General features: G+C 36.1%; 1 protein-coding gene across 1 annotated transcript in view; it reads left to right on the top strand.

The window, feature by feature from the left end:
* Positions 1-13,808, top strand: part of EYS (EGF-like photoreceptor maintenance factor) — a 332,267-nt gene that overhangs the window by 62,581 nt on the left and 255,878 nt on the right. The window contains exon 6 of the mRNA XM_087438772.1: positions 13,091-13,236. Coding sequence (XP_087294898.1) covers positions 13,091-13,236 — 146 coding nt within the window. The remainder of the gene's footprint in view (positions 1-13,090; positions 13,237-13,808) is intronic.

The raw sequence follows: 13,808 nt of genomic DNA, 5'->3' as shown, positions 1-13,808 counted from the left end.
CATCTCACATTGTTATCTCCAGCCTATAAAGGAAAACCACCACAAAGGTCATCAAGACACTAGTGCCCCACACCAGCCCTGTTCTTAATCTTGGTGAATGGAGTACCCTCCTGGGTGAATGGAGTTTCTTCCTAGGAGATCGGAATGCCCTCCTATATTCTCTGGGAATAGAAATTAAGTGGTAATTGAGCAGCTTACACATAATAGATCCATTCAAACATTTCCATAACAAGAAGCCCATGAACCGCTTCCTCTAATTACACCAAGAAAACGCTGGCATTTCTGCTTCACTAATCTAGGCTAGAACTAAGTTTTGTCTTTGATTAACCAGCCTATCTAACACCACACCCAGATGCTCATATTAGCACATTAAATCTCTCTGCATCCATGTCAATAAGTGAAGCTCATTTAAGACTTATATTTATTCTCCCTTTGTATGTCCACCTTAGATTTTGTCCCACACATGCTCCCCATCTTTGTGGCAATACAGACTGGTGGGTTTATGCAACTCTTTGGGGGAATAGGCTATCCATTTCCGGTTAAGTGTTTCCATCTCTCATCAGCAAAGGTGGGCTCTCACCCTTTTTATAGATTGAAACCAATGAGAAACTGGGGGAGTGGGCCAGGGAAAACTGGCAACAGCTTATAAATCAGTTCTTTCAGTGGCATTTTGAGGAAAGCTTGTATGCAGAGAAGCACAGATTCCCCAGGACACAGGAGAGGTTTGGCCTCTAGCGGTAAGGGAGATTCAAGTGAATTCAGAGACTTAAGTTCCTTAGCCATATCAGTCGTCTGTCTATAGGGGATATGAATTCATTCAAAGTTACTCTACAGACCATATTGGTTTGCTGTTGTTGCTTAGGAAAAAACCTGAAAACTCAGTGGTTAACAATAACAGTCATTTATTATTACTTTTACATCTGTGGACTTCTGAAATTTGGCTACTATAGGTTGGGTTCATCTAGGTTTCCCTGGGAGGGGAGAGGAATGTTTGCAGGTCTATTATGTCAGCTGAAATGGATCTGCTCCGGATGTCTCTCATCCTCTTGGGACCAGCATGTTCTTCTCGTGGAATGGCAGAGGTTCAAGAGAACAACCAGAAACATGCAAATCTTCTTAAGCCCTGGGCTCTGAAACTGCACCCTTCCTCCTTGTCCTATAGATCACTGTCTAGTAAAAGAATCACAGCCAAGCCTGAAAGTGTGGGGCAAATAAGCACTCTCTTGCCATGATGCAGCTCTGGCCAGGAAGAAGAGTAGTAAAGAATTAAGGTAAAAAATGCTATCGACCAAACAGAAGATAGGATTAGTACCTGGAAAATATGCTCACAGAAAATACATAGACTGAAGCATAGGGCACTGACTACCTGACGTTTCTAGTTTGCCCTGCATGGGACCTGAGAGAGAGCTCTGAGGCAGAGACTAGAAAGAAATGCATAGTAGAACCAAAATGACCTCCCAAATCTAAATGAAGGTTTTCATATGAAGTCATTATGTGGATTCTGAAGACTACCTTCCCATGTGTCAGTAGGAGATATCAAAGAGCTGCAGGACGAAGCTGGCCAAAATGCCCTCTGTTTAAAAGAGAGCCCATGTGGTAGATTCGTGGACACAAGAACGAGGAGTTCATTTACAGAGGGCTGAATTGATTATAGAGTTGATGTTGACCCTTCAATCTAGCCGATGACAGCAAAATATTTTTCAAACTGACAAAATCCTAAAAAGCTTGGTGGAAAATAACCAAGGTGAGCAACTTGAGAGTCCAATATGCAAATTGCTATAGAGTTTTTGTGACTATTAATCTTCAAGCTTGGCTCACGTAGAGGAAAAACTTCTGCCGATACAATACACTGACTGAACCGTGATTGAAATACAGCCTCTTCCTGACATGAAACAGATGTTAGAGGTTTCTGGATATGACTTCTGACCACCTGATTAGTGTTGCACTGCCTGGTACCAGCATCTTTTTTCAGAGGCTCTCCCCAGAGATCGGAAGGGTAAAGAGGGAAATGGAAGTGTCTCAGCCAAAGCCTGGCTCTACTCAGAGACATTCTTTGAGGATGATGGTGTCATGAACAGGAGGTATTTGGAAACCCAAGGCAATTTCCCTCTGGATAAAAATGAAAGGGCAGCCACTTTGGAAGACATTTGGCAGTTTCTTACAAAACTTACAATATGATCCAATAATCACACTACTTGGTTTACCCAAATGAGTTGAAACTTATGTCCACTAAAACCTACATACAGGTGTTTAGAGCAGCTTTATTTGTAATTGCTAACACTTGGAACCAACCAAGAAGTTCTTCAGTGGGTGAATGGGTAAATAAATGATAGTACATCCAGACTGTGGAATATTACTCAGCACTAAAAAGAAATAAGCTAACAAGCTATGAAAACACATAGAGGAATCTTAAATGTATATTACTAAATGAGAGAAACAAATCTAAAAAAGCTTCTATATAGTATTATCCCAACTATATGACACTCTAGAAAAGGCAAAATATTGGAGACGATGAAGAGATCAGTGATTGCCAGGAGTTAGGGGGGAGAGAGTAACAAAGAGGTGGATCTCAGAGGATATTTAGGGCAGTGAAACTATTTTGTATGGTGTAGTGGTGGAAACACGTAATTACATGTTTGTCAAAGTCCATAGAGTGTACAACACTAAGAGTGAACCCTAATGTAAACTATGGACTTTGGGTGATGTGTCAATATAGGTTCATCAATTGTTATAAATGTGCCACTTTGGTGGGACATGTTGATACTGGGCAAGTTTTGCATATATAGGGGCAGGGGCTATATGAGAACTCTGTACTTTCTACTTAATTTCACAGTGAACCTTAAACCAATCTAAAAAATAAAGTCTATTTTAAAAATACCGTCAATACAGCAACATTTTATCTTTTCAATCTGGCTTGTGTTTGAGACAATAAGCTGTTAGCGATAACTGAGTAGAAGCCCACAGAAAACTGTGCACTAAGCATAGGCTGAAATCAGGTTAAGGTTAAGAGGATATAAGAAAACATAGGCAAAGAATATGAACAAGCAATTCAAAGAGGAAGAAAAATGATCAATAAACAAATAATTAGGAAACGAAATAAAATGAGATATTTTATTAATTTCCAATGTGAATCTCATCTACTGCTCATGGGAGGATGAAGAACTATTTTGGGGAGAATGTTCTGAAGTTCATGTGTATACATATCATAAAGAAAATCTTCAATATGGGTACAAGAAGAAATTTACAAAGTTATACGTTTGTGATATGTTTACAATGGTGGAAACAGAAATGATCTAAATAGATAAACAAAAATGTGATATAATAAGCAGAAAACTATATATTACTTACTATGAATAAACTATAGGAATATATATTGCTTAAAAATTTATTAAAATATATGACTGAATGGAAAAAGAAAGTATCAGAATAATATATGCAACACATTATTTAGTAAAACATTTTGTAAGAAACTGCCAAACTGTCTTCCAAAGTGACTGTACCGTTTTGCATTCCCACCAGCAGTGAATGAGAGCTCCTGCTGCTCCCCATTCTCGTGAACATTTGGTGCTGTCAGTGTTCTGGATTTCGGCCATTCTAATAGGCTTGTGGTGGTGTGTCATTGTTTTGATTTGGATTTCCCTGATGACGTACGATGCGGAGCCCCTTTTCCTAGGCTTATTTGACATCAGTATGTCTTCTTTGGTCAAGTGTCTGTTAAGGTCATTAGTTCATTTTTGTAATTGGGTTGTTTGTTTTCTTATTGTTGAATTTTAAGAGTTCTTTGTATATTTTGGATAACGTTCCTTTATTAGATATCGCTTTTACAAATATTTTCTTCCAGTCTGTGGCTTGTCTTATCATTCTCTTGACATTGTCTTTTATAGAAAAGAAGTTTTTAATTTTAACCAGATTGTCACTTCTCTCATGGATCATGCCTTTGGTTTCATATCTGAAAAGATAATCAAACTCATGCTCATCTAGATTTTCTCTTTTGTTATCTTCAAGGAGTTTTATAATTTTGAATCTTGCATTAGGTATGTGATCCATTTTGAGTTAATTTGTATGAAGGGTGTGAGATCTGTGTCTGGATTCATTTTTCTTTTTTTGCATGTGGATGTCCAGTTGTTCCAGCACCATTTGTCAAAGAGACCATCTTTTCTCCATTGAATTGCCTTTGCCCCTTTGTCCAAGATCAGTTGACAATATTTATGTGGGTCTATTTCTGGGCTCTCTATACTGTTCCATTAATCTATGTGTCTGTTCTTTTGATAATATCCCACTGTCTGGATTACTGTAGCTTCATACTAAGGCTTGAAGTCAGGCAGAGTCAGTCCTGCAACTTTGTCCTTCTCTTCAATATTGTGTTCGCTGGGTCTTTTGCCTCTCCATATAAACTTTCTAATTGTTTTGTCAAAATCCACAAAATAACTTGCTGGGATTTTGATTGGGATTTCACTGAATCTAGAGATCAAGTTGGGCAGAACTGACATCTCGAAAATGTAGGGTCTTCCTATCTATGAACACGGACTATCTGTCTATTTAGTTTTTCTTTGATTTCCTTCATCGGAGTTTTGTAGTTTTCCTCATAAGAATCATGTGCATATATGGTTAGATTTATACCTAATTTTTCATTTTGAGTTTACTAATATAATATATAATGAAATATTAAAACATATTTTGAACAATGCATACCAATCTAGGAATAGTGATTTCCTCTTGGTGGAGAGAAATGGAGAAGAATGAATCTGGATGTATACAAAGGGATTTCAAATGTGTCTGTAATGTACATTTTGCTTAAAAATTCTTCAGCGACTTGGAAAAATACTAAGATATGTTAAATATGGTTGATGGGTATATGGGTGTTGATTCTTTTACTCTCAGAAAATTACTTTGTTTAAATTGTTTTAATAAAAACTATTTTCAATGCGTTATAATGTTTCAAAGAGAAAAAAATATATAAACAGCTGAAAACCAAGTAATCATATTTGTATATCCCATCTGTGTTTTTGTTTTTTTTTTTTTTTGTGAGGAAGATCAGCCCTGAGCTAACATCCATGCCAATCCTCCTCTTTTTGCTGAGGAAGACCGGCACTGAGCTAACATCTATTGCCAATCCTCCTCCATTTTTTCCCCTTTTTCTCCCCAAAGCCCCAGTAGATAGTTGTATGTCATAGTTGCACATCCTTCTAGTTGCTCTATGCGGGACGCGGCCTCAGCATGGCCAGACAAGCAAGTGGTGCGTCGGTGCGCGCCCGGGATCCGAACCCCAGGCTGCCAGTAGCAGAGCGCATGCACTTAACTGCTAAGCCACGGGGCGGGCCCCTCCCATCTGTTTTTTAAGAGTATGTTTTTTGATATAAACAATTTTCTTTTGATGTGTTTTTAGCATATTGATATTAACTTACCCCTTAATAATCTAACAATTCATTTAAAGCCAATCATTTATATTTACTACAAATTAAATTAAACTATAGACACACAAATGAGAAAAATATTAAAAATAGTAATTATTAAATAACATACTTTGTGATTACATTCACGTTTTTAATCTGTTCCATTCTCTCTTTTGGTTATTGAAACTGAGGCCAGCAACAATTAACCTAATCCTAATGACATCGTTTAAAGATGAATTCCTTGAGATATGATAGCATGTGGATGACAGCCCCAATTCATCTACAAAGCCATTGAAAAACTGTACACTGGAATTGACATTTTTTGACACTTGATAAAATATGTTATCCAATAGAACTGATGTCTTTTTAAGCCACAATCATCAGTTCACTTAAGTCACTGACAATAATATTGATCTACTAAAAATTTATAGCTAAATAGAGAATTCACCAGAAAAATTACAGTGGCTGGTCCATTCAAAGAATACAGAAGAAGAAAATTTTCCAAATGCTTTGCTCATGTGATTATCACAACCAAATCATTATTCACAAGAATCTTGTGACCAATCAGTGTGTGATGTTCATGAATTTGGCAATTCTTTACTGTTACAAAGTTGAAAATGATTGGTTACTGTGCATTTAACCAAAGCCAAAAATCTATACATTCTTCTATAAATCGTTTGCCTAGAAACTAGTTGTTATTCCGAATGACTTCTATCCTACTGAACATTTTGCCTTTTCAGATTAAATTAATGAAATCATATTTAACACTTTCCAGATTAAATCCACACCTTTATGTGGTAAAATGATAATAACGACATACAAAGACTACTCTAAAGATAATCACTTTCAGGAGCAAATATATCGGGTAGAAAAAAGTGGGTTACTTTTCTTTTCCTCTTTGCTTAAGGTACACAGAATGTACAACACCTTAAAGTACAGCATCTTAAAGATGCTAGACAAATTGAAACAAATAAAATAAACTATGCACGTCATAGCATATTCAATGACTATCTTCTCAGGTTAATATTAAATTTGATACTTTTTCCATGTGCAAACATTTTTTTTCCAAGTGATTCTTTTTTCTAAGGAAGATTCCCCCTGAGCTAACATTTGTGGCAATCTTCTTCTTTGTTTGCTTGAGGAAGAGTGTCCTGAGCTAACTTCTGTGCCAGTCTTCCTCTATTTTGCACGTGGGTCACCACCACAGCATGGCTGCAGACGAGCAGTGTATGTCTGTGTCCGAGAACCAAACCCGGGCCTCCAAAGTGGAGTGTGCCAAATTTAACCACTAGGCCATGGGGCTGGCCTGCCGTGTGCAAACTTTAAAAGTATTATATTTACTTTTTATTATATATGTTTTTATACTTAACTATGCCTCTATCCATTAAAAAATGAAAAATTATAGAAGAATAGATACTAAGTTTTATATCGCATTTCATAACAGTTTAAAAATTTTTAAGTATTATCTAAAGAATTCATTTAACTTTAACTTCTTCATAAAATTTTAATGTAAGAATCTTTATCCATGTTACAGGTATAAAATAGATCGTTCATGTTCTGATTAAGAAATGTCATTAATTATAAAGAACTGTGGTTCAAGAATTCAGTTATAGTATCGCAAGAAAGAGGTATAAATTACTGTAAAATGTTTTATAAATTCTTTCAAAATTCAAATTGCTATAACTTAGGCTAAGAAGTTCTAATCATAAAGTTTCACCAGTGACAGTTTATAGTTTTATTTTTGTCTTTTGAGTGTAGGTTTTCATAAAATGATCTATTGAAAGAAATATATATCAAATCTTAATATTACAAATACATTTTTAAATCAAAACTCTCATTAAAAAACCTATGCTATGTCTTGGATCTTGTAATATGGTTTAACCAATATAGTGCTTATATTTTAAAATAACTCAGCTTTCTAGAAGCATAAAAACAACTCCTCTGCTTACTAATTTCTTTCTCATCTGAAATAAGACGAACACAAAAAGAATGATGTAAACAACAATGTAAAGCGGGGGCTCATTTTAGGATTATAAGCCCCTGTGATTATCTTGCATTTTTCTGTCTCCTCTCATAATGGCAATATCACTTTATGTAAATTAGAATTACTCTTCTTTATCACTACTTATTTTCATGTATTAAATTTTCTTCAGAAGTCACCTGTTAAAATGCATTTTAGTGATTGGAAAAGTATCTTGAAAAATTATCTGAAAAATTTTAGGTCACTATCAAATTCAAATAAATTCGAACAAAAATGTTCAATACCTTGACAATCTATTCAAATGTATTTCACTAAAATTTTTGAAATAAAAGTCTTGCATTTAAATTAGAAATTTCTATTTCATCAAAAATATATCATATTTCATTGTCTTAACTGTTCCTTTGAAACAAGGTTCTTTTGTGTGTGTGTGAGGAAGATTAGCCCTGAGCTAACATCCAATGCCAATCCTCCTCTTTTTGCTGAGGAAGACTGGCCCTGGGCTAACATTCGTGCCCATCTTCCTCCACTTTATATGGGACGTTGCCACAGCATGGCTTGACAAGTGGTGCGTCAGTGCGCGCCCAGGATCTGAACCAGCAAACCCTGGGCCACTGAAGCAGAGCGTGCGCACTTAAGCGCTACGCCACCACCAGGCCAGCCCTGAAACAGGATATTTTTAATATATGCATATTTGTGTTTTAAAAGTTGTTAAAATAAGGTTTCATCAAAAGGAAGAAATGTTTTAGAGACTTTTAATATACAATGCAATAATTCCTATAAAATTAACTGGGTCACTTAAGACATTAATAAAAATCAAGGTTCATTTTTATTTTTTCCTCTCAGCCTAGGTAGATGCGGTCTGCATAAAGTGGGGATGGGACCCTCAGCAGCTAATCATGGAAAAATATATATACCAAAGCTGAAGGATTGTGTACTTTAGCCAGAGGTCAATAGGAGGAGAAATCTGGTGAGGATCCTTTCAGCCACACCCTGTGCACTTTTAAGGATTTGAGCAGCGAGGGTAGGTGCAGAGAGAACTAGCCTGGAGTGTGTAGCACTGGGCTGCCCCTCTTGTTTGAGATGGGGAGGGGGCAGAGGGGTGAGGTAGGAAAGAGAGAGAGAGAGAGAGAAGTGGGGGGACGAGAGGGAGGGAGGGAGTACATATACATTTTAATTCTTCTGGAAAGACTAAACACTGAGATTCAAGGTAGATGCTCTATTCTGGAATAAAGATTTGATTTTCATGGAAATTTGTCCTAATATTATGCAATAAATGAATATAACTTTTAGTAAAAACTACAAAAGGATCCAGAAAGCTAAAACTCAGAAGGTAATTAGAATTGGAAAATGAGCAAAGGAGAATTCTTGATAGGTGACGAAATCTGAAGCTCTTCATACATCCTCAAAATGACCATACAGACAAATAAAAAAATGAAACCAAACAAATCCTATATCTTTACCATAACAAAAAGACAGAGAACATGAAAAATTTCACACTAACTGATTGAGGAGGTAAATAAATATGTTTAGAATAATGAATACAGGGGGCCAGCCCAGTCGCCCAAGCGGTTAAGTGCACACGCTGGCTGCAGCAGCCGGGGGTTCGCTGGTTCGGATACTGGGCATGCACCAACGCACCTCTTGGCAAGCCATGCTGTGGCGGCGTCCCATATAAAGTAGAGGAAGATGGGCAGGGATGCTAACCCAGGGCCAGTCTTCCTCAGCAAAAAGAGGAGGATTGGCAGATGTTAGCTCAGGGCTGATCTTCCTCACAAAAAAAATAAATAAATAAATAATGAACACAAGATTTCTCATTGTTAGGGAAAAAATGGAAAATACAGAAATCAGCTAAGCTAAGATAAACCCTATTATGTTAAATTAGAATTGAGGTGTTAGTATGAACTCATACATTCACATGTATGCATTTATAATAGACACATATACACATACACAAAGATAGATATAGAAATGAACCTAGATGTGTGCATATGTATATACAGATGCACAGTTATATACATACAACTATATGTATACATCTACATATATGCACATGCACATAGAAGTTATCTTGGTTTCTAAATACTATTCTTCACCTAAAAGAGCCGAGGTCCCTAGGAGAAATGGCTGACTCCAGATCTAGGACAGGAAATGTATAAGATAAACTTGGTACATCTTGTGCTAGAAAGTAAGAAAGTGCTCAAAGCATGATGGAGACATGTCAAAAAGATACAGGAGACAGCTTTAAGAGGTTTCCACCATCCAAATTTCAGGCAAATTGAATCAAAATAAACAATAATAGCTATATATTTGACACACTGAATAAAATAAAAATTGATGAATCCATATAGATACAAATTAATAATTGAATAAATGAAGGAAAGAATGAATGAATGAAAAGGAAAAGCTCTGGGGCCGGCCCCTGGCTTAGCAGTTAAGTGCGTGCGCTCCGCTACTGGCGGCCCATGTTCGGATTCCGGGCGCGTACTGACGCACCGCTTCTCCGGCCATACTGAGGCGGTGTCCCACATACAGCAACTAGAAGCATGTGCAGCTATGACATACAACTATCTACTGGGGCTTTGGGGGAAAAAAAGGAGGAGGATTGGCCAGAGATGTTAGCTCAGAGCTGGTCTTCCTCAGCAAAAAGAGGAGGATTAGCATGGATGTTAGCTCAGGGCTGATCTTCCTCACAAAAGAAAAATAAAAAAAAAAATGAAAAAAAAATGAAAAGCTCTCTGTAACAGTCTAATGTCATCTAGTAAATGTGGAACAAATGATGAGTTAGAAAAGCACTATTTGGCAAATAGTGTAGCGATAATTGGATTCATTTAAGGATAATCAGTGAAGAACATCTCCTGTTGTAAGTTAGTTGAAATCTCCAGATCCTAGGTTACTGATTTGATCATGAAGCCACTCAGAAACCTTTTTGTAATCACAGAAAACAAAATTTGGGTGGCAAAAGACAGGGTTATGGATATTTCCTGGTTTTCAAAAAAAGAGACAGAGGGGTGAGAGAGAAAAAGAGAGAATTCTGTAAATTTAATGAATAAACTGCTATTTAGAATAAATTGAGAAAGTCTATGATAATTGTTATAAATCCCTCATTAAGAAAAAAGATGTCTCAAAATAATTTCTAATATTCAACATTCCACACTAGCAAGTAGATTTTGCAACTTCTGGAAGTATGATAGAACTTTTCTAAGTACATGCATATATACATGATGTATAAATTGAGATCAAAGTTATTATCTTACACATTTTGCAATAATATAACATTTTCAAATCTATCAGTATGAAAAAATTATTTTCTGGACATACTTTTTACTGTCACATCTAAGAACACTGTGCCCAACTCCTCCCTATACTGTGATCCCTTGGAATTATCATTGATTCACTAAGAACACACAATAGCAATCAAGGACAGAATTGTTAATAAGCATATCTTGATTTTAGTAAGGTGTTTAAAAGATTCATTCTATTATCTTGCACTAGCTTGGAAGATACTAGAGAGAGAATGGAGATGAAGAAAATTTCTGCTATCTGAACACAAATTCAAGGAGTCGTAGTAATTGGATTAACATCAACCCTTAAAAAATGATTGCAGTCATTTCCCTAGCCACATGGAGAACTCTTAAGAAACACAATTCTCTTTTACACCAGCATGATGTTGCACATACAGTTTTAATGCCTTCTGTCCAATTGATACAAACATCTCACTCTTTCTTTATGACTAACCAATAAAACCTTTTCTGTCACCTTCTCTAGCAGTTAGCTCTGTTGTTATAGGACTTCAGACCTTTCTCTATTTGCATATATTTACTGTAACATTTACATGTCAATGTACCTAACTTCTCTATGAGACTTTCAAAAGCAAGCCCAAAGCCTTATTGAAGCTTGGATGGGTACAGGACTACTGTCTGACTCTCCGTCAATCAATGTGTGGTGATGGAGGAAAAGAGGAGTATGGGCGTGTTAGAATTTTCGTGGTTATGTTTTCATTGTAATGACAATTATGCTGAGACTGAAGTTAGTTACGAAGAGTTCCCTTGGAAAATCAGAATAAAAATCTGTCTCAAGAGCATTACAAGGAAACAGTGGTAAAGCCTTTTTATCTAGGCTTCTACAAGATGGAAAAAAAACAAAAAAACATGTAAGCTTGTTTTGCCAAGTGCAGTTTTCTCTCAGTTTTACCTATGGAAATTAGTTCCATGTTTTCATTAATATTTCTTCTGTGAATATAGAAGTTAAGTTAGGAAAGACTGAATTGTATCTCTGTTTCTTCTTCTTAACATTATTTATTGGTTTTATTGTCAATTATTTGGTTGTTGCTTTTACTGATATTATTTTACATAAATAATTAAAACTAGTCACAATTCCATCTCAGGACAAGTGGTGTTCTGTCTGTTAACAAATAGATACTGACGGACTAGATTTTGAAACAAAAACACTTTCAGCACAATATCTGGGAATACACTGAAAAAAAATTCAGGGTAATCCTACCGCACAGAGTCATATAGATAGCTGTCACTGCTTAGACTATAGAGGAAAGAAATCAAGGGCCAGTTAGATAGGGTCTGAATCAACAAAAGGAAGTCCACATAGGAGCAAAGCAGAAGAGTCCACAGGATGAATCTGAACTCAGCAACTGAGAGGCAGCAGAGGCCGTGTATAAGATAAAGAGGGGCTGTTGGACACTGAAAGAGGCTTCAGATGAAGTTTCTGGAAACCATTCTCAGTGGCAAGGCTTTTCAGAGTGACTCCTTCTATTAAGTACATGACATTTTGAACCTGCCATCTAAACATTCAATGACATCTGATTTCTCCAACATCTGTCAATATGATTAAGCACTAATGAGATTGTTTTTGCTAAATTGAAATTTTTTAAAAAATTGACTAGGAGAGCCTTAATATCGGAAGAATATCATTCAATCTGTGACTAGAATAATCTTCAATTTTCAACATAGAATATAGTTAAAGGTTTATATTTATATGATAACAAAATGAATACAGTTACAGACTTAAGCTCAACAGTAGTTTTCAAAGTTCCAGCAATTATTTACCCAAATATGTTCATTTTTTTAAAATTTCCCACATAAAGAACATTTAAGGGGAAAAATATCTAGAAAGTTGTTGGAGGAGGTCATCCAGAGGACATGACCACTGATTGACCCACAAGATGGACTCAGGCAATTGGAGGCTCCTCACCCCTCCCCTATCCTTGGAACAGACATTCTGCCCCAGGTTCCCACACTAGGAGCCACTTAAAGGGTACAGGACTGAGAGAGTAAGGTGTTGTTGAGACCACGTGAATGGTATATGTGACTGAACCCTATTAAGGCCTCTACATAAACCTTTAGATGCTGGTGGGCGGATGCAGAGATCTACTCTTCTTGTGGTCACCCAAAACAAACCTCTTATGTAAGTTCTCTAGCTTATTAAACCTGCCACCTACCAATCTGGGGTGGTCTGCCTCTTTCTTCAGTCTCTTCTTGCCCTCCACGTATGGAGGCCAGTTTCAAATTTCACTTGGAGAACTCTGAGGTTGCAAACCAACAAAGGTCAATTGTATTTTCTTCAAAGAAGAAAATGAAATGGAAATAATACCATTTATTCAAATTAAGTCAAAAGTCTGAAATGTAATATATACATATGAATTATGTAGATAGTGAAATGCTTTTTGTTGTTACATGTTTCTCATTTTCCTACTTTTCTCTAGATTTTTATGTAATTGTGAACCTGGGTACAATGGATCTTTCTGTGAATTGGGTATGAATGAATGTGAAATCTCACCTTGTCTAGATGGAGAAAATTGTGTCAACAGAACTGGTGGATACAACTGCTTCTGTGCTCCTGGTTATACAGGTAGATTTCTATCTGTCTTGTCTATATCAACACACTGCTGTCTGTAAATAAGTGGCAACCTCATATCTACTCTCCAAAACCTGAAATAATCTGCCACATGCAGATAAGACAGGAGGGTCAAGAGACTTTGTCTCTTATAAAAGAAGTTAATAAAAACAAAAATTATGCTTTTCAATCTATAATTTGCTAAAGACTAAGCAATATTTGGATTATATTTCAAGATATTTTGCATTTTTATGCTTTTTTGAAGTTTACCTGAAGCATGTTTATATGGTTATAATACAGAAAAGAAGTGTTGGTGTATGAATAATCTAAGAGAAATAATACTGTTAGATCCATTACATAAATATCATTAAAAAAATATAAGTTTAGCTCTTTTAAATACTTATATGCTAGAAATCAATCAGTCATTAAAAAAATATAAGTTTAGCTCTTTTAAATACTTATATGCTAGAAATCAATCAGGGAACCCTTGTGAATTTAAAGTTCTGGCAAAAAAAAATCATTTCGGGCTAGCTGTCTTAATACCAATTATTCCACAACATAAATTCTATACAAACATAAAGGCAAAA

The sequence above is a fragment of the Ceratotherium simum genome, chromosome 13 (genome assembly GCF_057802395.1).
Source record: "Ceratotherium simum simum isolate JZ-2026a chromosome 13, ASM5780239v1, whole genome shotgun sequence".
NCBI lineage: Eukaryota > Metazoa > Chordata > Mammalia > Perissodactyla > Rhinocerotidae > Ceratotherium > Ceratotherium simum.
Note: the sequence above shows the minus strand (reverse complement) of the source record. Positions and strands in the feature narration are given on the sequence as shown.